Here is a 27019-nt window from a genome sequence, read left to right on the forward strand (position 1 = left end):
AATCTTTATCATGTGAAACCTGTTCCAGAACCTCTGAAGACTATGGAAGAGCATGCATGGGTATCTCAGCTGTAACATTTATCAAGGCAAAGTGGAATTGAAGTTATCAGTTACCTTGGGTGATGTTTCAACCAAGGCCCTTTGTTCATGCACATCTGCTTGTACATGTTGTTCTTCATTTGTCGCATAAGGCCCAGGAATAGAATCAGAATGTGTAGGTTGTTCGTTTGCAATGATTTTTACCTCACATGATTCAGCTTGTACCGTGCCATGTTCTGTAGGTGCATATTGTGATACCTATTGCTGAACGATAGGAATGTCAACATTCAGTCTCTCAAATGCATCAGATGAGCCGATGCTTGAAGGATTCTCTTTTGTCAGCCAACCTTGCAATGTGTGTTTCTAAACCTTCTCTGGTTTCTTACCTTTGTCTCCCACGGCTGTCTGTTTCTCTACATTCTTGCCATGTGCAGGATGAAACCAACGACATTTGGCTACGCTATGACCAATGTTCTTGCAATGATAACAAAATTCCAGTAGTCATTCGTAAGAAACTTTCACGGGGAAATAGAAGTCATCCCTTTCTACCATTATCTCATAAAAAAAAATGTGTGACTGATCCATATCCACAAGTATCCTTGCATAGTGCCCAAAGATGCGATTTTGATTTGCGCTATCAATAATCAACGGTATTCCAATTGCACTCACTATTTCACATAGCGTTCTATCCATCCAATATTCATGTGGCAGCTCATGTAGAAGAATCCAAACCTGCGCATGTGTTTGTCTCTGAGTGTGAGCATTGAAATCTTTGCTCCATTTAAAAAGACGCAGCAACCCCGACTTCAAATTTACTGTACCTAGTGCCCAAGCTGTTCTTTTATCCTCGTAAGAGAACAAGAATTTGTAACCCCGACCCAGGGAGAATATATGCTATTTCCCGGACGTTTTCCATTGCTTATGAAGCCTCGCCATAATATCCTTGGATGTATATGGCTTATCTCCCTTGTTTAGCACAAGTCTGCCCCGTAGATTGTGCTTACACGCATCCAGACCTCGCGCATAGGCGTCTTGTGTAATCTTAATAGTTAGAGCTTCCCCACAAATTGTTGGTGTATGGAGAGGTGTGATCGAGTTTGAAGATGTTACTCTAACTTTTATATTACTCTCTCAAAAAGAAAAACAACTTTTATATTACCGCATATTATAACTGGAATATGAATTTATATGTAATTGACATGATACAAGTGAAGCCTTAAAATGATTTTTTATTTATATCTTCAGAATATGTATGCACTACGAAGTAAAACAAAGACTAAATCATGCAAGGACATTAAACTTCTATTCCTACTTACAAAACTGAAAGTGATGTACAGTTTGAGTGCCTCATAGACATGTATCATTTAACAATGAACAAAGCTGATACAGAAGAACTATAACATTACAAGTTATCCGTGTGGTTAAAAATAATTCTCACGTGTAAAAAAGCTTCATCTTAGAGGATTGCCCAAAACTTTTTTCTACAAATTAAAACAGTTTCCATCTTCTTGTCTTTGTTCTCTAGCAAATGTGACTCTACATCCCAAAGGAATTTTGGGGCTAAATCGTTGATTCTTGATATAATATGTTCCTCATCCCTAATGATAAAAAATCCCTGCAGATAATAAGTGAGCTCTAAGTAATCAATTATATTCACAGGAAGACAAATGAACACTATGTTGCACTACTATAGTGTAGCTATAGCCGCTATTTGACAAAACTTGTACTACATCCGTTCCTTATTATAAGAGTCAATTCACTTTTTAGATTCATTAAACCAATGTATTTTGGTACATCAGAATTTACCAAAATTCTTATTTTCATTTCAGTCACATGAACTTCTACTTCAATAATACATGCAGACAACCATGAAGGTAACATTTAAAAAAGTAATTAATTACCAGTGGCCGTGCAAGACGATCCATCTCCAGCATGATATCCTCTAATATACAACCTAGCCCTAGGTTTGTGTACTGGGAAAAGAGGTAGTTGGCATGTAAAAGATCATATGTACGAGGATAACTTGAAAATGGCTCACACCTGATGTAAAAGTTATCTACATTAGCTGCAGTCAACTAATAATACACATGTTAACATTGTATTTACTATTTATGATATTAGTTGCAAAATATTACCAATCATGAAAAGTTCCAATCAAACCCCGGTCATAAATTCCAGACAAGGTGTTCTTCATGCTTGCAGGAACTACATTCATTACCCAAACAGGAAAGTTGTTCAATGCAACGGCAAATCCACCATAAAAGGCATTCATATCCATCACGTTGCGTATTTCTGTTTCCTTGACATTCATCAGTCTCCAATAATGACGAGTTTGATCTTGCCAGAAGATAGAATCTGATGTAAATTCATCTCGATGTATACCTGTTGTTTAAAAGGTTAGAAGGGTCATCACATTAGATTGAAAGGGACTACTGTATGCACCACATTCATATTTATTTTATCTTATAATTTCCAGTTGAACAGCTATTCAATATTGTTCTTTAGATTTAAATGTACTGATGCTTTCCAATCTCAACTAAAAAACAGGGAACAAACAAGATAGCGACTTTCTATATTGATGTCAGTATGTAAATGAACTAAAAAGAAAACACATATATCATAGGCAATTATTGGAGGTGTTCAACTATTTACCTATATGATAATATCCGAAATTTATTCAGAAAAGTAACAAGAAAAAAAAAAGTATTTTTCTTTTATCCTTTTATTATCATTTATGCAAGTCAGAAACGTTTCGAGTTCCGATCTTGTTTGAAGCTTTTGACAATTGAAAAAAACTATCATTAAAATAGCATCAATATCTGCTATACTGAAGATTGTGCAATTGTGCATTTGATTAAATCCTTGGGATAAATATCGTCTATAGCCCATATAAAATCATTATGATGATAATAAAGCATATGCATCAATAGCATAAACATTGGAATCACGGTTCATGAAATTTCTGAGAGCATGCATGATATATGATGCTATCTGAGATTTGCAACAAAATTATATAATGTGCATACAAAATATCTACGGTGTAAGTGTGCACATCAAGATTGGTATGAATAATTTAAGAATAAGAAAAATGTAAAATATGGACATTAACTTCTCGCACAGTAAATCAAAAGAGAATGGGCAGACCTATCTTGTTCAACTTTTCAGAAAACACTGAAAGGCGCTCGTGACTTGGGGGTAGCTTGTAAGATTCCGCATTAGCACTTCTGACTTGTATACAGTTCTTAAGTGGGATATTCCATGAAGGTTTAGACTCATCATCCACATCACAGACATTTATAAGCTTTTGTTCTGCATTCTGCAGAAGGCAGGAGGGCTGATTATTTTCTTTAATCCATATTGCAGTCTGAACTTTACGAGCAATGAGTCTCCAACACATTGCTGTAGTCAAGTTCACCAACTTATCCCAAATGGCAGGAAAATCTTTATCTTTTCTGTAAGCAGGTGGTGCTGAATAAACAAAATAACCATTTGAGCGAAGAAGACGATCCAATTCCTTCAGCAAAATCCCATCTGCGTATAACAAAATAAATTAGTAACAAACAACCCCACCAACAATAATAGCTTTGACATATACAATTGCATCTATTCTATAAGATAGTCAGATTGAATCTATAACAGAAATAATAAATGGGTCTAATAGGGCAAGGGTTCACCCATCAGTGTTTATAGCAGCCTTTGGAACATATTGTACCAGGTCATTCAATAAAAACAAAAATGATGATGATGATGATAGCTATAAGGGAAAAAGAAAACCTCATACGATTCAAAACTACAATGAGAACAATGATGCCATAACTTCTTGTTTTGTTGTTTTCTCTTTTATTTTCTCTTGATGGATATATCCTTACAGGTGAATTACTAAAAACAGGACAAATTGCAAGAAATACATTCAACAAAGCTCAATTCTAAAAAAAACATCTCTTATGGTTCAAAATCTAACAACTCTACTACTTCAACTCAATACATATACATGTTAACTTCACAAACACATGTTTTTGTAAAATTACCTATAGTTGGAGGGAGGGTATTTCCTTTTATCCTTAAAAATACACAAATTCTTCAAAGTATCATATAACAAAATATACTTTTTGAACAAGGGAACAATAACATAAAATAGTAATTTGCAGAAACTAAAGTAAAGAGATGTTAAAATGTCACTAATCGCTCATCAGAAAAATGAATGCTGTAAGGTAGAACAGTAGCATAAAAGAAATTGATGGAGATTAACATCAAGAAATGGTCAGGGACAGATTTCACTATGGTAAAACAGAAAATAATTAAACAACTTTAGAGCACAGCAGTGATACACAAATGGAAAGCTGTCCAACATTTTGGTTTAGAAAATATCACAATTTGTTAACACAAAAGTACTTCGTTTAGCTATATCAGGCATGTATTAACAATAAATAAGATTTTCAAATATAAGGACTGAATCAGACACATTTAACATCAAGCTGTTAGGATAAAGATAGGGGGAGTAATGAGGATTAGTCTGTAGTTAGTCAATTAGATAAGATGTATCATATATAAATAGGAGAAACACGGTAAGCAAATAGAATACTGTGCATTTAATATGAGGGAAAAGGAGAATCAAGTGAATCCCACAGCAGAGGATAGATAATTAGATTAGCATAGCTGGAAAGAGTCGATGTCTACTTGAAATTGGTGTTACCTCTCCACTTGACGAGAGGTGGGTACCACACATCAATTTTTCCTTTCTTGTATTATTTGCAATCAAACAAAAGTAAACAACACTTCCTCTCAGTTTCTCTCCACTCAATTTCCCTCCTCTCGAAAGGAAAGCCAATATATACAAACATCATAAGGAAAGCCAATTACCATTTTCATGGAAGTCTATACGGCATCTTGAACAGTGAATCATTTCAAATGACCCTGAAGGAAATGGCAGTTGTTTTGTGGACATGGCAGAGATCATTGCACCAATTCCTCGCTCTAATGCAAATTGAATCTGGTTTTCATGACCATCCTTGGGAGCAAAAGACATAGTTCGAATATCCAATGGAAGAAGATACGCTGAAAAGCTGGCCACACCACAGCCAAGATCCAGAACTTGAACTATGCCCGCAGAACGTAAATCACCAGTCTCATTTGTAATCATATTTCCTATCCTGCATTTGTAAAGCCATCAAAAGACTAACAGTTGTATCTTGCACTACTCACACAACATACAAACATTCCATGCTCAAGTTATTTCATAGCACCAAAGCAAAATAATTGCAAGATGGAAATTGATTTTACTTAAAACTTTCAAGTAAAGTTGAAACTGATATTGACCATTTATGTAATATTAAAATGTCAAGACTCAATATTAGCTTCCCCTCCCCTCTCTCTCTCTCACCGGTGTATGTAACCTTAAAAATATCAGTTAGCTGCATCTGGTTTCAGTCTGTTTCAATAGCACAAACTAACTACAAATTGCAACAAAGCAATGGCCTGAAATAGGTAGTATCTACAAACATTCATTTTTTTACTATGATTTTTGTATTAAGGCCATAAGTCCAAAAGTAAGCCAGAGAGAAAAGGGATTCATTCCAATGTGCCAACCACAACTTTTCCTTCATTAAGTTGACTCCTGAGGCACCATTTTCAAAATAAACACACCCTTGTGGTTCCATTGACTCCAAGAATTTTAGTCTATTGTGCGCGTACCTCTTTACTACAGCGTTGTAACATAATTTTTTTTATAACACTTTCTTTTATTGGAAATCGTACTCGAAACAGATGTCTCAGAATTCAGAAACATAAGGAAAGAAGTTTCTTTGGTCAGCGTGACTAATTATCTTCTGGATTTCACATAGTTACTTTAACTTCTTATAACTAGTTTTTTTTTATTTTTGGATTTCACAACGAGAGAAGTTTATGTGAGTAGGTCCCGGAGACTGACCAGGGTCAGGGCAGGCCTCCAGGCTCGGAGCGCTAGCACTAGGTTTAGATTGAGAAAACGAAGATAGAAAGAAAAGAAGATATGAAGGCTTGGTTTGGGATGGGTGCCTGGAGGTGAGAAGAGAGAAGGAGGAAAGATAATTTAAGATAAGTTATCCCCTTGTTTTAGACTTTTCAGAAAGAGAAAGAGGGGACGGAAAGAGTTCGGTGTTTCTTTTAAACCCGGCAAAGTCCTCCTCGCGTTTTTATTTTAAGTTCCCCCATATACGGGTGTTTACCCTCCCTTCCCTAGCTTTCCTCCAAAGCCATCCCCTCGTAACTCTCAAAGCTTCAAAGCTTGAAACTTTTAATTATTTGGTGAACAGGAATTGAAGACCAAAAATTTCTCTTAATTTCAATTTCAAACAATATTTCTCCTTTCATTGTCTTTTCTCCCATCTAATGTTTTAAACAAAATAACAGGTGAGTCGCAGTTTGCTTGGTGACCATATGATTACACCTTTGAAAGACAATTAAAAATCAGACAGTCACGTCATTTTCCATTCAACACCCGTCAATTTGTCACATATTATCTAAAAATAATTTCCAAATAATTCAATACCATCAGGGTAAAAAGATTATTTAGTTTTTCAAAGAAATAAAGCATAACATGTAATTGCAAAAGAAGAAAATCTAAGCTCAATAAACAAATGCACAAATTATTTGCAGAAGAACCTAGCTCGAGATAAGGAATTCTCAGTGGACCCAAATCACAGGGTATAAATATATTACTTTCAAAAAGAGATAAAAATTTACATCTGGCATTACTCTACTCATCTTTACCTGCTCTCTCACATAGTTATCTCAATCTTAATTTATAGAAGAATCTACTTCAAATATGAAATTCCTGGTAGATATTTTGGGCATCGCACATTACAGTATTAAAAAGGGATTAACTTTGATATTTAGCAAATTGAAATAGATCATATGTTCACATGTCACAAAATGCCATGGTGGTGCCATCTTTCTCATATTGGCTATGGTGGTTGTAAAAAATTCCATCACCGCACTCCGCCATAGTATCACCATGTTTGACAACACTGAGCCACACTCAATCTGATTTCAAAATATTTGTCTCGCACAAGAATTCATGCAGCAAACAATCAAGCCTTATCCCACTAAGTGGGGTCGGCTACATGGATAAAATTACGCAATAATGTTCAATCATAAACCATATTTGAATCCAACTCATTAATCTCTAAAAAAATTCTAATCGTGTCTCTTATAGTTATAATTTTCTAAGTCTACCTCTACCTTTACTGATCTGGCTATCTCCATCTGATTTGCTCTCCTTACTACATAATCTACAGGTTTTCTCTCTACATGCCCAAATCACCTAAACTTGGTTTCCCCCATCTTTTTTACTATAGGTGCTACCACAACTCTCTCTTTAATTTTGTCATTTCTAACCCTGTCATGTCTAGTCTTACGCAAGAATTCATACAGCAACGACCAAGCCTTATCCCACTAAGTGGGGTCAGGTACATGGATCAAACTACGCAATAAGATTCTATTATAAACCATATTTGAATCCAACTCGTTAATCTCTAAATCTTTTCTAACAATGTCTCTTAAAGTTTTTCTAGGTCTACCTCTGCCTCTAGTGACCTGACTCCCCTCCTTACTACAAAATCTACAAGTTTTCTCTATACATGCTCAAACCACTTAAGTCTGGTTTCCACTCTCTTTTCTTCTTTAGGTGTTGCCCGAACTCTCTCTTTCTAATGTTGTCATTACAAATCATATCATGTCTAGTCTTACAACACATCCAACGCAAAAAAAAATAAAAAAATAAAAAAAATAAAAAAAAATTGTAATCAATCATATTAGTTTCAATCATCCAAAGAAGTATAGGTAGGTACCTCTGTATGTACTCAGATGCCCCATTCTTGAAATGAGTACCACCACCAGGAAACCACCATAGATGATCCTTTGGATGGACCCAATTTTGGCCTCCTTTGACATCAGCAAGATGTGTATGATTCACATTACTCCTCCAAACATAATCCCTACTAAGAGGCCATCTGATAGGTATTTTATAATCCTTAGGCGGCGGAACCAAACAAAACAAACGGTTTTCGAGTGGAGGACAGTGTCTCTCCAGTTCTTGTTTTCTAGAAACATCAAGATGAGACATCAATGTTGCAATGTAAGAAACATCGTGACAAGGGATATACTCATTAAACCTCAAGGGACATATATCTACCCCAGTGTCAGGAATTGCCAAGGGAGTTTTGCGGTAAGTGAGAGCAACTTTGTTACTAAATCGGGAAGTTCCTGTAAAAATTTGCATATGAGTGAGTTAGAAAGTAGCATATTTGAAGGACGAACACGGACACCAGACACGAACACACTAACACCGCTAATAATTTGAGAAAATCACATAACTCAGTGTAGGTAATTATATGCTTTGGTGTCGTGTCGGTGCTTCATAGATATTAAATGAAATTGATATGAAATTGGGTAATTACCGTTAGAAGAGGGAGTGTTGTTGTTGAATGAAGAAGGAGAGGGAAGGTGAGAGATGTAAAGAGGAGTATTGTTACCAAAAAGAGTACCGAGATAAAAGGAAACAATCATGAGAAGTAAAGAAGCCATTATGATTTGGCCAGATTTAGAATCAAATGCAGAACCAATAGTAGCAAAGCCTCCCATTGTTATTCGAGTTCACTCAACTGGGTTGTAAGATGATGAATCAGTGTAGCATGGGTAATGATTGATGAATGAGAGAAAGAGAAGAAGAGGTTCAAGCTGAGTGAGCAACCTCGTTTTTCAGATCGCTCATATTTCCTTTCCTTTTATATCATTATCGTTCAATCGGAACTGAAGACGATTGGTGTGGAAGATACAAATTCCAGATTGATGATTTATGATAAATCAATCGAAGACCTCGATAAATCAATTGATGAAGACCTCTCTCTACAAAAAATTCGTTGAACGCCTCAGTTTAAATTCTTGAAAGGTGTGCTAAAAAAATAATTTCTCATTATTAAAGAAAATAATGTGGTAGAATTTCACTCTGTGGCCGTTTGATGGTTAGGATAGAGAGACAATATGATACATTAATTATATTGTGCTTAAATATCATGTTTGATGCATCAAAGAGATAAGATAAAATAAACCATTTTTCTATCGTATACTGACTTTCCTTTATAATTGTTATCCTGAGTATTTAATGGGTTAGAAATTATCCTAATAAGAGATTAGAAGATCATGCCTTATTAATTATCTTGATATTTTGCAATTTTTAAAATATTTATATTTTTAAAATAATAATAGCATGTATTTTCTATTAATAATTATAACATGCCATTTTTATAATATTTAATTAATTATGAGAGCAATTTTTTCATTTACTTAATATCCTTTATAATAATATCATGTTTGTTATCATGGGCGCATCAAACACATGATAGGATTAATGTTTATCATATCTTATTTCTATCCAACTTTATATCATATATTGTCTCTATCCTATCATGACCATAGTGATGAATAAGAGAGAGAAAGAGCTGCGTGAGTAAACTAAGAACCTCTTCATTTATGTCTTTCTCTATTTCTTCCATTCCATTTGGAGAGATAAACACATAAAATTTTGAAAAAAAATAAAATATAATTAATAATGGTATGACCCACCTAGTGATAGAACTCATAATCTATTTCTTCTATAATTAAATATGTTTTTTGTCTCTATAAATATATCAACTTTTCGTTTTAGTCCCTCTAAAATTTTCCTTCAACTTTTAGTCCCTAAAAAATTTTCCATTTTCACTTTTGGTCCCTCCTTTAAAGTAAACTCATATGTAGAATTCATATTTTTGAATGAAATTTTACAGAAAAATTCATAATATTATAAGAATATCTCTAAAAAAAATTTAGAATTTTTTAACAAAACATGAATTTAATATGAATTTTTATATTTTTTATGGTTAAAAATTCATATTAAATTTATGTTTTGTTAAAATTTCTAATTTTTTTTAGGAAATATTTTTACAATATTCTACACATTTATGCACAATTTCATTAAAAAATATTAAAATTAACTTAAAAATAGGGACCAAAAGTAATGATTGAAAATTTTATAGAGACTAAAAGTTGAAGGAAAATTTTAGAGGGACTAAAACGAAAAGTTTGTATATTTATAGGGACCTGTACTTGCAGAAAAAGTACGGTAAAGATTCTAGGGTTAAGAATCGCAGATTAGGGTTCTAATCTAGGGGTTTTTAGACTGAATAATGGATCCTTTTAGAATGACCCCAAGGGGGTTATTTATAGCCTGCTAATGGGCTTTTTCCTGCGTGACTTAAGCTCTAAGAAAGCAGGGTTTTTAGTCTTTTTGGCTTATTTAGGCGGTTTAAGGCGACTTCTAGAGGTTTCTAGAAGCCGAGGTGGGCGGCGTCCTGAGGAGGACGCGCCTAGACCTCCAAAGTCCCTTCTATAGGGTGCCTAAGCCCTTCTGGAGGGCTTTTAACCCTTAGGAATATTTATGACGGTCCACAGCCCCCCAAGCACGAGGCTTGGAACAAGGCGAAGTGATGAATAATGTGGATTTGGTCCTGCTGGAGGGCTTTTAAACCCTTAGGAATATTATGACGGTCCACAGCCCCCCAAGCACGAGGCTTGGAACAAGGCGAAGTGATGAATAATGTGGATTTGGTCCTGCTGGAGGGCTTTTAAACCCTTAGGAATATTATGACGGTCCACAGCCCCCCAATGCACGAGGCTTGGTACAAGGCGTGGTGCTTTTGATTTTTTATGCGGTCGGGACACTTTAATACGTTTGGGCGGGATGGTTCTGTTTATGAGAAGACTATCGTTTGTTCCTCGATTGGGCGTCCTTAACTTATAAGGGTTGATGAAGTTTAATCTTTATGGGTGATTTGTTCATACCATAAACGTTCGTTGGCTTCTTTTTATGAATTATCTTCTTTTCTCCCTTTCACGGATTTGCCGAATTAGAGCTCTTTATAAAGTTTTAAAACTTTCATAGGCGCTCTGTTGATGTTTAAATATCAATCGCCTTTAAAAAGGTCGGACTTGTTGTTTGAATATCAGTAGCTTTTAAGAAGGTCGTACTAATCAGTCGCCTTTAAAAAGGCCGGACATGTTGCTTGGAATCTTGGTAGCCTTTAAGAAGGTCGTACTAGCTTTGAATCTCAGTCGCCTTTAAGAAGGTCGTACTGGCTTTGAATCCTTTGAGTCTCAGTCGCCTTTAAGAAGGTCGTACTGGCTTTGAATCTCAGTCGCCTTTAAGAAGGTCGTACTGGCTTCGAGTCTCAGTCGCCTTTAAGAAGGTCGTACTGGCTTTGAGTCTCAGTCGCCTTTAAGAAGGTCGTACTGGCTTTGAATCCTTTGAGTCTCAGTCGCCTTTAAGAAGGTCGTACTGGCTTTGAATCTCAGTCGCCTTTAAGAAGGTCGTATTGGCTTTGAGTCTCAGTCGCCTTTAAGAAGGTCGTACTGTCTTTGTATCCTTTGAGTCTCAGTCGCCTTTAAGAAGGTCGTACTGGCTTTGAATCCTTTGAGTCTCAGTCGCCTTTAAGAAGGTCGTACTGGCTTTGATACTTCCTTTTATAAAAAACCTGCAAAACAAATCTCAAAGGTCGAAAAGGTTTTTTTAGAATATAACTCCGCGTTTCATTTTTATGTTTTCCATGGCGGGACTATTGCTTCCATGCTCGTTTAATCATGGCGTGTTGATTGGCGAGTTCTCTTCTTTTATTCATCTAGCCCTTGGCGAGCTTGTTAATATCCCAACCTTGATTTATCTGAAATATAACAATTTCTCCAAACTTCCAAAGTAATCAGTATCATAAATAAACGAGTCCTTTAATCATATGCAATCATACTTCACCAAAACTAACTATTCTTTGTCTTCTTTTATTTAGCTCGTATTTGATAATAAATTTTCTTCAAATCTAAACAGTATATTTTCTCAAAATATATTTCATGATAAATTTTCTTCAAATCAAACAGTATTATTTTCTCAAAATATATTTGACCATAAATTTTCTTCAAATCAAACAGTATTATTTTCTCAAAATATATTCGACGATAAATTTTCTTCAAATCAAATAGTATATTTTCTCAAAATATATTCTTCAAATCAAAAGTGTAAATACTCACCTTATTTCTTCTACCTATTTTTCTTATTTGTTGCATAATAAGAAATTGGAACTAACTCGCCCATTATCCTATCTATTCGCCAATTCGAGTAAAGACAAAAATATAATAGGCTATCGAAGAATAAGTCAGTTCTCAATATACAATTGTCCTACACGTAAAAATCGGAAAGATAAAACCTGGACGTTATATTTTTCTCTCTGAGTCTCGAGTGACGTTGTTACGGTTGTGCAGTGTTCCCTTGGTTCGTTGAAGTTCTTGCCCCTCTTGTTAATTCGTAAAATTCTCTTTACAAAGATATTACATACATACTCGAACAAATCATGTTAGTTACTTTCAAATCAATCGTCGAAACTCATAATATCACAAATAATAAATAAATAATATTATTATTGAATTCCAGTGGCCATGAATGACTTACAGATTTACTATTTTCTATATTCTTCCAATTAACTACGTTATGTCAGTTCTTAAATATACAATTTCTTAATTCTTGCCTAGCATTACTTACCCAACAAGTGGAAACAAAGAGTGACAAAGGCTGCTGCTCAAGTACCAAACAATTATTGAGAAATTTATTAAAACTATTAATAGAGGCTTATAGATTTTTAGAAAATTCTAGTTTACTTTGATAATAAATTGAGAAAGCAAGAAAACAAAATTGATCATGATGGATAATTCTAAACAAAAGTTTTTGCCAAGATTGAACGAACAAAATAATCAAAATTACCGCAGCCGTAACAAACAAAAAATAATTGTTTCATTCTGGAGTCAATAAATCAAGTGCAACCATGTTAATTGGTGAAGCAATCTAACACGCAGCATGATCTCAAGGTTAAACCTGCATTTTCCTCGGCATATACACGAGCTTCCTGGAGTATCAATAGCCTCGTGATTGGACAAATCGATCGTCGAAGCTGGATTGGTATTCGCCAGAATTGTTCGCCAAAGCTGGTTTGGTTTCGCCGGCTACTTTCTTTTGAGATCGCCGGGAAGGTTTTTTTTTAGGTTTGTGAGTGTGGTCTAGGTTAGTTTTACCGTTCCCCACAGTCGGCGCCAACTGTACTTGCAGAAAAAGTACGGTAAAGATTCTAGGGTTAAGAATCGCAGATTAGGGTTCTAATCTAGGGGTTTTTAGACTGAATAATGGATCTTTTTAGAATGACCCCAAGGGGGTTATTTATAGCCTGCTAATGGGCTTTTTCCTGCGTGACTTAAGCTCTAAGAAAGCAGGGTTTTTAGTCTTTTTGGCTTATTTAGGCGGTTTAAGGCGACTTCTAGAGGTTTCTAGAAGCCGAGGTGGGCGGCGTCCTGAGGAGGACGCGCCTAGACCTCCAAAGTCCCTTCTATAGGGCGCCTAAGCCCTTCTGGAGGGCTTTTAACCCTTAGGAATATTTATGACGGTCCACAGCCCCCCAAGCACGAGGCTTGGAACAAGGCGAAGTGATGAATAATGTGGATTTGGTCTTGCTGGAGGGCTTTTAAACCCTTAGGAATATTATGACGGTCCAGGACCAAAAACATATTTAACCCATTAATTTTTGTTTTCGATTGGTTATTTTCTTAACTAACTCTTTTGGGTTGAAAGAATGGGGTAAAATTTGTAAAAAAATAAAATAAAAATGGTAGGTACACGTAGATTTCATCTGTATTAAATTCTAGATGGGGCTAGAAGGAATCAATTGTTAAAACCTCCCTCTAAAAAACATGAGAATTGTTGTTCCCACATGTTGTTTGGCTGTGCCACACGAGTAAATTACTCAAATGCCCCTCGGCAGTTAACTGCCGAAGTTTTAGAAATACGGCTGCAGTTAACTGCCGAGGAAAACTTCGGCCGTAAACTACCCAGGAAAACTAAAACTTCGGCAGTTAACTGCCGAGGAAACCTCAAACCTGTTTTTTTTTTTTTTTTTTTTTTTTAACAAAATCCATAAATTGTCATTAATAACAAACCTTTATTTTTTTGTTGACAAAAACCATAAATTGTCTTTAATAATATTTATTGATTTTGAATGTTTCAATCATTATTTTGATACGTTTCAAACAATTGCAGTATTATACTTATGTGTATATATCTTAATAAGAATAACATTTAAATCAATGTAAAAATTAAGCATTTGAATATTGTTTTGCACATTACTTAAATACAAATAATAAAAAAAAAATCGTTAAAATAATTGTGCACAATGATTTTTTTTAAGGTATAATATGTTGTTATATTTTCTACATCAAAATAATTGTGTACAAAGATTTTTTATTTATTTAAGTAATTTGCAAAACAATTTTCAAATACTTAATTTTTACACTTATTGAAATGTTTTTTGAGAACTTAAATGTTAAGCCTAAAATAAAGAAAAAGGAAATAAAAGAAGAAAATTCCATGAAAGTTCTTTGGAAATAAAATATTCACTGTTGTTGAAGAAAGATCAAAATAGTTATAACAAAAAAAAAAAAGATGAAAGGAGTAATACAATTAAAATAAATAAGGAAGGCAAATCAATAAAATTAAAAACGAATTATTAAGAAAAATCAATGAAAAATGATGAAGACCGCGGAATATTCTTAAAGAATATTTATGGTTTTTGTCAAAAAAAAAAAAAAAAAAATAGGTTTGAGGTTTCCTCGGCAGTTAACTGCCGAAGTTTTAATTTTCCTCGGCAGTTAACTGCAGCCGGTTTCATAATTCGGCAGTTAACTGCCGAAGGGCATTTGAGTAATTTACTCGTGTTTCTCAGCCAGCTAATGTGTCAACAGCAATTCTCAAAAAACATTGATTCAGAAATTTTTTAGAGTCAAAGATACAGAATGCAATTTAGAAAAATTTACAACAAAGAATACAGAACTATTACACTATTACAGAGACACCTAGTGAGGTGTCAAGGATTCAAGAATTCTTGAACACCAAACTTTGATCAGATCTGATACTCCAATCATCTCATGTTAGTAGCAGGACTCGAAGTTGTGGAACCATTGAACCGTCTTCTTTGGAGTGCACACAAGTTTGGTGACATGAGTTTTGTTGTTTTAGAAGTCCTGATAACAATAGAGTGCAGCTAGCTTTATAAGTATTCAATTCAAAAGTTGAAAAAATAGGGATATAGTTTAGGGGAGTTTCAGATGCATGACTTACTTTTGAGGGCAAAAAGGATTATTAAAATTTGGAACTAGTTTTTTTTCAGTGCCTTCTCTTCCTCTATCTGCAAAGTTCGTTCATGTTTGCAAAATCAGGATCAGTCATTCATGCAACTAAATTCATCCTCTGACAGTAACAATGAATTTATTCATACCATTCTTGCTGCTTCACGTTTCTCTTTGTATCGTTTATACCATTTCTTTCTCCTTAATCTGTAAAAATTAATTGAGAATTGGTCAAACTATAAATAAATACTTTTTTCCCAGCTATCCTAAATATTTAAAGTTGAAGACAAAAACGGACTGATTTCATTACCTTTGATCAAATTGTGTTCTATCCACGGCTCGATGATTCAAATGTAAATCAAACTCTTGAATTTGTGTAAGGGGTTTGCGGACCTTCTCTGGAACTGGGATTGGGTCCCTGCAAGGTACATTCATATGAAAAGAAATTTAGGCTCACTACTTGTATCATCATTGAAAATATGCATGCTTCGAAAGGATAAAAAAAGTATTGGTTTAAATTTCTTTCAAAGAAAGTACGCATGCTTAAAAAAAAGTCCTGAATTCTCACTCTTTTTACTGGCAGTGCCTTAAATTTTCTCATCTGTGCTTCTTCTCTTTCCATTCTAAGTCTTTCTTCTTGTTCCCTTTGCATTTCTTCCTTATGTCTTAATAGACTCTCCAATTGAAATGGCTCTGGTTTTGTGCGGTGTTTGGGTTCTGGCTTTTGGTGGGATCTGCAAATTATCAGTAGATTTAATAATAATGTCATAAAAAATTGAAGCAGATTATGAACCACCAAAATGAACACTTTAGTACCACGGGATAGTCGGTGGTATAGGGGTATAGGTTAGCTTTTGGAACCCTTGTTGCTTCCATATTGCAGATTAAAGGTCACAAGAAAAGGTCACAGCTGTTGGTTCAGCATAACTATAATCTGCAATATGAACACTTTATAAACAACTCTATTCTCAAGAAAAGGTCACAGCTGTTGTACATCGAAATAGACTTTTTTCAAGTTTGAGAAGCTAATTGTATATTTAATATTTTGTAAAAGAGTGGATAATTTGACTGAGGGCTATCATATTGCAGATTAAAGTGAACATATTGTGTTTCTATAATCCAACTGTCATTATAATCTCAAAATAAAAAGCAAGCTTCAGGATAAGCAACATGCAGCCAGATAAAAAGCAATATACATTTTATAGTTCACTACTATACTATAACCAAAGAACATGAATAAAGGATTTGAAAAATAAAGATACTCAGATTTAAAAGATACAAGAGAATAACACATCAGGCATACCGCGAATAACTCATCAGACATAAATGAGGAAAAATTTCCGATTATAGATGGAGAATGGAGAATCTGCAAGTATAAAGCAATTGGAGAGAGCTAACAAAACAAACAGCTGTCAAGAGGAGATTGGTCTACAAATGCCGAAAATCATGCAAGGGAATGTAAGGAGATATGGTGACTGCCTGACTTCAAAAATAAAACAAGAATATAAGAAAAAACAATTTAGCATTTGTTGCTCAAACAGCAAAAACAAGTTTGCATATATGGATACTGCCTGACTTTTCAGCTAGAGATGATTGACAAAATTGGAATCAGTTGCATATTCTATAAGAAAGAAATGAATATGAGAATTGTCTAGGGATGAGTAATGAAAAAAAATTAGTAGAATTTTGGTTAAGTGTGAATAACTCAGTTCTTTGATTCTAATCAAACTAAAAAATGAGTTAGCAGTAGCAATCGTCAGTCAGTCTACATCCACACAAGAGGTACAGTCAATGTCTTGAAAAGTGATTCTCCCCAAGTAAAAATCATGTATATGATTGGTACAGAGTGGGAGGCACTTCTGGTTCAGACTTTCATGAATTACTCCCATCCCTTGCACCCATTTTTCTTTCTCCATTGGGTTCACATTCAAACTGTTTTGTAGCAATCGGACCCGATAAAAGACTGTTATCGTCTTGTCACAGAAATGAGCAATACAACGTGTGGGAGGCTCGTCAGATGCCAGTCTTACTGTTGCCAACGATAAAACCCCATCTACAGGTTTTGGATCTGAAAGATTTCTATCTCCCATCATCATCTTAACCTCCTTCTCTGTGGGAAAATGTATTTCATCATTTCCATTCATATCATAGACTTTCAAATCTTTGCTAAAATGCTTTATAGCTTCACGCTTAGTGGATTCGTGCTTTTCTGCTAATGTCAAGATACAAGAGAACCTCAAGTGATAACTTACAATAGATTTGACCACCTTGAAGTTGTGGCAACAGCAGAACAAGTCAAGCCACCTTCTTGCTATGCCGGCATACCATTTGATAATATCGGCATCCTCAAGAGCAACGAGGAATTCAATAGGCCTTGGACGACCCATATGATTCGTAAAAGCAACCAACCTCACAGCTTTTCTTATCAGACCTACTGGTGCATCTACTTTTATACATAACCTAGTCAAATCCTCAACTGTTCCTTTTGAATATTTTTGTTCTTCCTCTTGGTTTTCTTTTCTTTCTTTGTCCTCAATTACTTTCCTTAGTTTTACAGGATTCAAATGTTTATCTACCTGTTCATGGAATTTATCATAAGCAACAACAAGGTCAGGCGGTAACTGATCTCGAATGTGTCTCAAGGAAAGAAAATCACCGGCTGTTAAACTCCGATGCCATTCTTGACACTCATCCACACTCCCCAAGAACTCTTGCACTACTTCATCTGCCCAAGATTTAAAAATTTCCCGGACTTCATTTTCAATACTAAAGTCAAACTTAAACCCATCACTTTGCTTCATCTTCTTATAAACATGATTAAATATCTTCAACCCCAATATCCTCCTATTCCTCGCCCTAGCATTTCTGAACTCAAGAGCTCTAACTTCCTTTTGTCTAAGGTACTTCTTCCATGCTCGAATTGCTTTCTCTGACATAGGTGGGCGTAAAACCGAGGGCGGAACAGCCTGCAATTCCATCCCAAGAAACTCAATCTTCTCCGACACTGCGCTATGAATAGCCGTGTTCAATTTATCAACCCGCAAACTCAAACCAAGCTCCAAGCTTTTGACAACCTTCATCTTCAAGTCCATATCCATAGCCAACAACTTGGATCCCCCCGAAGTAGCAACCAGTATCTCATCCAAATACCTAACCACATACACTTTAACGGGTTTGTAAAACACATCAGATCCCAAACTAGAACAAACCATCTTCGAATTCAATTCACAGTTCTCTTGATTTTCCCGAAGCCGCATCTCTTGAATCTCTTTATCAAACCCATCAAAATAAACATTCACCAAAATAGAACACAACCCACATTCCTGAGGAAGCCCTTTTCCTAACGAATTACCACCCAATTCAATCACCAAAACCTTACATTCAAACAACCTCTTAATAAAATCAATGAAAACACAATCTCTGATTTTACGTTAAACGAAAAAACACAACTTTTCAACATGTGCATTTTCAAATCTATGAAGCTTAAACCTAACAGTAAACCACCAAGTAGGATTCTGAAGAGTGTTTTTCAAATACCTTATAGCAGTGTGTCTACCCATCCCAACGCGTCCACCGTAGCAAAATGTGACGAATCTTTCGTCGTAAACAGCTTCCAACACCATCCTAACAGCTTCCATAACAACCTTGAGTTTCAAATTGGGTAAAACCAAGGAAGAACCGTTTTGGGTGATTGTAACACAGCATGCTGCAACATAGAAACGGTTCTCGCGAAGCTCTTGAACGAGGGAGTATGGATGAAACGGTGTGGGAAGCGGTGAATAAGACGGAGGGTGAAGCGACGACGTTTTGGAAGAGGTTGGTGAAGTTGGTGGCATTCTTGAGTGACATTGTGACGTTGGCCAACCACAATGTCACAATTTAGATTCAACGCATAAAAAACATACAATTTTAAGTGTAAATATTAAAATTGAAGGGGTTCACGTGCACACCCTCAATGCAACGTGGCTCCGCCACCGACTAAATTGACTAACAGAAGCACATTTAAGGGAACAAAACGAAATTTTTATTAATTAAGGGACCAAAACGAAACCTGCGAATTAATTAAGGGACCAAATGTGTAATTAAGTCTTCTAATTTTCATTGATGCTATATTGTAATTGTAAAACAACACTAACTGTTAAAATAAATAAATAAAAATAACATTTGACCGAAAAAGATTAATGATAATTACATACTACAATGAATTTTTCAATGTTTTGGAAGCTGTTTTCCTTCCAAAAAGGCCTTAAAAAGCACCGGAGACCTCCCTGGTTGGGAAGAAGGAGCTTCATGGCCTGCTCCTCTGATGGTGGCAAAGGTCAGCATGTCCCCGTATACTTGGGTCCATCCAGCAACCTAGATAATCAAATAAAAAATAAGTTAGTTTCACAGTAGGGATTATAATAAGTGAAACTTAAAACATCACTTTCAAAGAAAGAAGACATAGTGATGAGAAGACTTTGACAAAACATAAGATGATAAAGTGATGTGAATGACTTAACAATCAATCAGGATGTAGTCATATAGATATGATAGGGTGACATTTAGAATGGTTGTTAAGTCATTATTCTCAATAGTATACTCATTCATTATACTCTAGTCCAGTTTGAAGATATGAGACGCAGTCACAATTTTCTTTGTACCAACTTAACAGAACATAATGAGTAAAAAAAAATAGGCTTAAATGCTCAATTGATCCCTTAACTTGATTTCAAGTATCGGTTTGGTCCCATAAGTAATAAAAGATCCGTTTAGGTCCCTTAACTTTATTTAAAGTATCAGTTTGGTCTCTTATGTTAATTTAATTCAAAAAAACGTTAAGTTTAGGGACCAAACAAATACTAATTAAATAAGTTAAGGGACCAAACTAATACTAGTTAAATAAGTCAAGGGATACCACTGCCAATGTTTCCCTTTTAAAGGCAAAGACGTGTATAATCCAATCCACTTTCATTGCTTTTCCCCATTTCTAGACACACATCAATTTTATGTGCGATCAAAGCTGAGAAGAGAGAAAAACAAAGTTTTCTCTCTTCATTGTTTTTGACCAATAAGAAGAGAGAAAAACAAAGTTGTCACCAAAGTTGTCCTTAAATGGATGTCAAAATATCATTGCTCTTTTGGAAATGTGGGTGAATTTTCCAAATCAAATATATATTGTTATAATACTCACAAAATTAAAAGTACATTAATGATTAGTATTCTTTTTTTCATTCACTAGAAAAACACTCTCAAAAACTTTTGAAGATTTTTGTATTTTTCCCTCTAATCTCATCCTTCCAAAGTCCTCCCCTCTCCCCGCCAAACTCTTAAACAAAGCCTTAAAGCCCCTCGCGTTTTGCTATATCCATTATGTTAGTCCCTAGCGTCCTGTGAATTATGAAAATTTAAATAATTTTCTTTTCTTTATTGTATTTTACAAGATTATAAATAACTTTTGAAACAAAAATTACATGCATAAGCTTTTTTGAAAGCTTCTAATTCAAATATTATCAATTATTTACTTATTAAAGAAAAAACATATTGACATAAATGAATTATTTTTTGAGTGATATTAACATAAATATCAATTCAAACAATTTATGTAACTAATTGTTTATACAAATAGTTCAAACCTTTAGAAAACAAATACAGAGTGATAGACTCAGGTCTCATAAGGTTTCACTCCAAGCAATCAGCATCATTCCATTGTATGTTTCCATCAGCATAAAGTCACTCAAATGGCCACCCAGAATGTTGTGCATTCTGGCTATTTTCAGGTATACCTGGTGTTAGTGAGCTGCTTCCAGTTGCTCCGTCGTTACTTCTAGAATTAGAAGAGCCGAAAGGCCACAAAAACGAAAAAGGGTTTCTCCTTCTTCCACTCTGCTGTGGCAATTCTTGACGGCAAACAGGGCAGGTGTTATGCTGAACCAACCATGGTACAATACAATCCGAGTGAAACATATGTTTACATGGCATTCGTCTTGCATCAGACCCAAGCTCAAATTTATCTTGGCATACTGGACAATGTGGATCTGATCGAAGATGCCTCGACGATATCTTCACAATAGGAATTGCATCTATAGATGACCGCGATGCAGGTGGGGGGCCTCTGCGGTCATTAGCAGAAAGCTGTTCTAACAATTCTTCAACTCCAGGACCGGTAAAATAATTAACCGAGTTACCTATCGTGACACCAGTTCCTGGTGTCCCATTAAAGAGAGCATCAATGCCACCTTGTCTAGAAAACCTGAATGGTATTTGGCCACCATAGATTAACAAAGGAGTAGTAAACCTTGGAGCGTGTTCGGGAATTGAATCCATTTGATGCCTTTGTCCGAGTTCTTCAACATTGTCCACGCCATAACTAGAATGTACCATATCATTGAGATCTTGAACAAATCCCCCATCACAACTAGAGCAAACAGTATGTATCCGTCCCAATCGAACCGGCCTCATGCAATTATAACACCAATGAGTATCCCCAGTACTACTTGACATCCTCTATTCTACTTGTTCTCAAACAAGCCTGCAAATTAAGTTACATTGCAGTACACATATTAACCACCAATCAGATCTTACAATGTTTTATCCCAACCCATGACACAAGCATTCTTGAACTCAAACTCAACACATCCAATTCAATTTGACCATCAAAGAGGCAACAACATTACAAGCAGTTAATTCTAAAATCTCATTGTCAATACCATAGGCAGAATTCCAAGCAATAATAAATTAAATTTTTTTTTTATTTAATAATTGGTTAACAAAAATAAGAGAATTTTGGAGATGTTTGAAATCCAGAGGAGAAAATAGGGAAATTAATTAATTTAAGGAATCTGTTGAATGAAATAGAAAGTGATAAAGGAAAGGAAACATCGTACGTACCTGGTTCAATTACGGATCTAGTGAGAGAGAGAGAGAGAGAGAGAATGCAAAGCTCTAAATGAGAATTGAGACCAGATAGAAACAACTCTGATTCTAATTTCTTTCTTTTACCTACCCTAACGTCAATTCGTTCAATATTACTGTTCTGCTGCTACATTCTCCTCAATCTCATTTTATTTCTACTTGTCTCTTTCTTTGCAACTCAATCGACTCCAGCGTGATAACTGATAACATCGTTTATTATTATTATTACATTCCCGAGTCCCGATACTGTGTGAGTGAGAGAGGAAGACCAATTATTGTGGGCATCTCCAATTATTCTATTAATTAAATTGTTAAGTATGTTTTTTATCCCTATAAATATGTTAAGTTTTTATTTTAGTCCCTCTAAAATTTTCTTTCAATTTTTAGTCCCTATAAAATTTTAATCACTATTTTTTTCCTTATTTTTAATTTAATTTTTGTATTTTTTAATGAAATGTGTAAAATATTCTAAAAAAATTAGAATTTTTAAACAAAACACAACTTAAATATGAATTTTTAACCATAAAAATCCATATTAAACTCATGTTTTGTTAAAAAATTCTAAATTTTTTTGGAGTGATTCTTATAATATTTTGAATTTTCTGGGAAATTTTATATAAAAAAAATATATATGAGTTTACTTTAAAAAGGGACACAAAAATTGAAAATTTTATAGGGACTAAAAGTTGAAGGAAATTTTTAGAGGGACTAAAACGAAAAACTAACATATTTGTAGGGACTAAAAATATATTTAATCCTTAATTAAATTTCCCTTTCATTTCATTTTTAAGTATTATGGGTGCGTAAGTTATATTCGTAAATTCATGAGAATAAAAGGATAGAAATATACATGACCTTTATTTGTTACAAATTTAGTTAAAGAAAATGGTGAGAGTAAAGTTTTCATGAAGATTGGAACAAATTCATGTGTAATTACCTATTATAATCCCTACTTTTTTGGTTCTCAAAAACATTATAATGTTAAACAAACATATTTTTTCTAAATATCTTAGAATAAAATTCTCATCTTTATGTTCTAAGAAATGTTATTTCTAAAAATAAATTTGATGAACTTAAAACAAACACACCATAAATTAAATTGACAAGTTAAGATCACCTCTATTTATGACATTCTTTATTTTTTTAGGAGATAAAGACATAAAATTTTGAAAAAGTAAATAAAATTAATGATGATATAACCTATTTAGTGGCAGGACGTGCAACATATTTTTTTAGTATTAGTATATCTTTGTAATTGGTATCATCTTATCTATTTTTATAGATAGAGATGATCCTTACTCTAAATTGGCTATATTATTAGAAATCACCGATTAATTGGTTATGAGAAATCAGATACTACTATTTAATGGAGTATGACGGTCAAATCAGTCTAAGATATTAGTTCATTGATTTATTGATCGAATCGGATGACCCGATTTTTAATTTAGTTTCAGTAAAAAAAATGTACATTTATTAAATTAGATTGATTTGGATGGCGTAGATTAAACCACTCTATATTAAAAATTAAAAAAATGTTTATGACATGAATTTAATAATAATAATAATATAAGTTAATACATTTAAAAAAATTCACAAATTTAATAAGAGAGTTGATGTCATTGAAAAGGCAAGTGTGCGACATCAAAACAATTTGTTACTATTATAGATAGACGTGTTAAATTACAAAACTAAAATTTGGATATCAAATCCCCGTGATCTTAACTCAGTTGGTAGGGATATCGCATTTTATATGCAAGAGTCGGGGTTCGAACCCCGGACACTCCACTTCTCCATAATTAAATTGTGTGAGTTCTAGCTTAGTGGCTACTTGACCAAAAAAAAAAATTGGATATCAATATCAGTATGCATCAATACGGTAGGCATCAAATGTACTTGCAATAAATACAATAAGAAAACTTAGTCTGCGATTAAGGACGAAGTGGTTTGAGAATGGTCCAATGAGATATGAGAATTGCTGTTCCCACATATAGTATGGCTGTGCCACACGAGTAAAATACCAAAATGCCCTTCGGCAGTTAACTGCCGAAGTTTTGAGTAAACTGGCGGCAGCATACTACCGAGGATTTCCTCGGCAGTTAACTGCCGAGGAAATCTGGACATAACCAGAACGCAGAACCAGAACCTCCCATTTACAAAAAAAACATTCAAAATTCTCAATTTCTCTCCAATCTTCACCAAATCCATTTTCACGAATTGCAAGCAAATCAAGTGCGCATTATCACAAGTAAGTTGTGTCAATCATTTTAATGTTAATGTTAAGTTTTTTAAAAAAATTGAGTAGTTTGCATGTGGTTAGGTTTTATAAATGAATTGACAATTTCATCATTGCATGTGTAGTTTATGTATTGATAAATGAATGTAGATGTTGCCTATGTAGTTTAAATTATAATGTGGCTTTGAATGGTGGCAAATGAACACAATTTGTATATGTTTTATACTTTGCACACAAAGTGTTCGATAAAATGTCTCAATGACAATTTTATTGATTATTTAGTTAGTTTAGTTATGGAAATGATAGAAATGATGTTAATTATAGTTTGGTTAAGTTTATTTTGATTTTTTAGTTAGTTTAGGTTACACGAGAATTATGTTCATTTTAATGTTAATGTTAATATGTTTATGTTTAGTTTAGGTTTAATGTGTTTATGTTTAATTAGGTTTAATTAGGTTTAGTTTAGTTTAGGTTTAATTAGGTTTATGTTTATGTTTATGTTTAGTTTAGATTTAATGTGTTTGATTAGGTTATTGAAATGATGTTAATTTTTTTTTTTTTTTTTGTAGATATGGCCGATCAGGACCCCATTGATCCATCGAAGATGATTGGTGGTAGGCGTGCCATGACTCAGAGCCACTGCAGGGAGAGACAAAGCGGCCACATCCCAAAGAGGGGTAGAGGTCGGAGGGGAGATGACTCAGGAAGCTCTCAGGCTACACAGCCTGAGGAGTCACAGGTTGTTGACCAGACTGGGGTGGAGTACCTGAACTATCAGGATCGGGTACAGCATGATGTGACGGATGGTGGATATGACCAGGATCATATACCACAGCAGCAGGATGCAGGAGACGAGGATGACATTGCAGCAGCTGCTGCACCGGAGGTGTTACCTACGGACCCTCCCTTTCCTGGTGGACCGGCTGACTTGTCCTTGCTCCACTCTTATGCCGGTCATGTGGCGTTGCCACTCTGGTATAATTCAAATAATGTAAGTGTATTTTTTTTAATTGTTTTTTCTTTATGTTAAAATATTTTCTTTAATTTAAATGTGTGTTTGTTTAATTATTAAATCCACTTTTATATGTGTTTTTTTTAATTGGTTTTTCTTTATGTTAAAATATTTTCTTTAATTTAAATGTGTGTTTGTTTAATTATTAAATCCACTTTTATATGTGTTTTTTTTAATTGGTTTTTCTTTATGTTAAAATATTTTCTTTAAATGTGTGTTTGTTTTTATTATTATATCCACCTCTATATGTGTTTTTTTTTAATTCTTTTTCTTTATGTTTAATTATTTTATTTAAATGTGTGTTTGTTTTAATTATTATATACACTGTTATATGTTTATTTTTTTAATTCTATTTTTTATGTTTAATTGTTTTGTTTATATGTGTTTTTAATTATTATATACACTGTTATGTGTTTTTATATTTAATTATTATATCCATATTTATTTTTCTATTATTTCAGGTTCGTAAGACCCGCATGCTTAAACCGATTAATCATGGGGCGAAGATTCTCACTCTCGGACGCCCTAACGGGAATGAGAATTGGTTTTGGGATGCGCTTCAGCAGAGCGGGCTACATGATTTGGTCTACTTGGGGTACTCCACCGTGTCTCATGCCCTGCTGCTTACTTTATGCGAGAGGTGGCATCCGGAGACCAGCACCTTCCACATGCCGATGGGGGAGATGACTGTGACATTGGATGATGTCGCATGTCTCACGCATCTTCCTATTGAGGGGCGGATGTTGGATCATGGGAAGAAGATGCCCAAGCATGAGGGAGCGGCACTGCTGATGACGTATCTGGGTGTGGCCCATCATGAGGCTGAGAAGATCTGCAACCAGGAGTACGGTGGGTACATTAGCTACCCCAGGCTGAGGGACTTCTATACCTCGTACCTTGGTAGGGCCAACGTATTGGCGGGTACGGAGGATCCTGAGGAGGTTGAGGAGCTGGCGAGGGTCAGGACATACTGCGTCCGGTGTTACCTTCTGTACTTGGTCGGATGCTTGTTGTTTGGCGATAGAAGCAACAAGCGCATCGAGCTGATATATTTGACGACCATGGCGGACGGCTTCGCAGGGATGCGTAATTATTCCTGGGGAGCTATGACCCTCGCCTACCTATACGGCGAGTTGGCGGATGCATGTAGGCCTGGACACAGAGCGCTTGGGGGGAGCGTGACACTGCTCACTGTAAGAAAACTGAAATTTTATATTTATGTTAACTTTATTTTTTTGTGAACTTTTATTTTTTTGTTATATTTTTCCGTGCGTAATAATTTATAAATGTTATTTGTTTGGTTTGTGCAGGCATGGTTTTTGGCGCATTTTCCAGGGTTTTTCAGTGTTGATCTCAACACTAACTACCTGAAAAACTATCCGGTTGCAACGAGGTGGAAGCTCCAGAAGGGTCATGGGGAGGGGATCACGTATCTGTCACTGCTCGATCGTATACAGTTAGATGATGTATGCTGGAGGCCGTACGAGGAGCACAGAGAGATCCAGGACTTCGAGGAGGTTTTCTGGTATTCTAGATGGATTATGTGCGGCGTCCGTAGGGTGTACCATCACTTGCCCGAGAGGGTTTTGAGGCAGTACGGATACGTGCAGACCATCCCC

The 27019-nt window shown here is 34.9% G+C and overlaps 2 protein-coding genes and 1 pseudogene across 3 annotated transcripts; all 3 read right to left on the minus strand.

Moving 5' to 3' along the window:
* Positions 1-1248: 1248 nt before the first annotated feature.
* On the minus strand, positions 1249-8971 carry LOC25483283 (probable methyltransferase PMT6). The gene is made up of 7 exons (XM_013611956.3): positions 8475-8971; positions 7866-8280; positions 4900-5189; positions 3184-3570; positions 2175-2421; positions 1941-2079; positions 1249-1654 (listed from the first exon to the last, which is right to left on the minus strand). The coding sequence occupies exons 1-7, from the start codon at positions 8656-8658 to the stop codon at positions 1496-1498; spliced, it is 1821 nt and encodes a 606-aa protein (XP_013467410.1). The 5' UTR covers positions 8659-8971; the 3' UTR covers positions 1249-1495.
* A 5892-nt stretch (positions 8972-14863) lies between these two features.
* Positions 14864-19131, minus strand: LOC112419126 (nuclear intron maturase 3, mitochondrial-like; annotated as a pseudogene).
* LOC25483287 (probable E3 ubiquitin-protein ligase RHC1A) lies at positions 16703-22430 on the minus strand. Of its 2 annotated transcripts, XR_003009205.2 has the most exons (3): positions 22132-22430; positions 20877-21772; positions 16703-19617 (listed from the first exon to the last, which is right to left on the minus strand). XR_003009205.2 is itself a non-coding variant. In XM_013611960.3 (2 exons), exon 2 carries the CDS (start codon positions 21742-21744, stop codon positions 20974-20976), a length of 771 nt encoding a protein of 256 aa, XP_013467414.1. In that variant the 5' UTR covers positions 21745-21772; positions 22132-22430; the 3' UTR covers positions 20785-20973. The 2 variants fall into 2 exon arrangements, 1 of the variants encoding a protein (XP_013467414.1); XM_013611960.3 differs by lacking the exon at positions 16703-19617 and having other exon boundaries at positions 20785-21772.
* Between the last annotated feature and the right edge of the window lie 4589 nt (positions 22431-27019).

The sequence above is a fragment of the Medicago truncatula genome, chromosome 1, assembly GCF_003473485.1.
Source record: "Medicago truncatula cultivar Jemalong A17 chromosome 1, MtrunA17r5.0-ANR, whole genome shotgun sequence".
Classification (NCBI taxonomy): Eukaryota; Viridiplantae; Streptophyta; class Magnoliopsida; order Fabales; family Fabaceae; genus Medicago; species Medicago truncatula.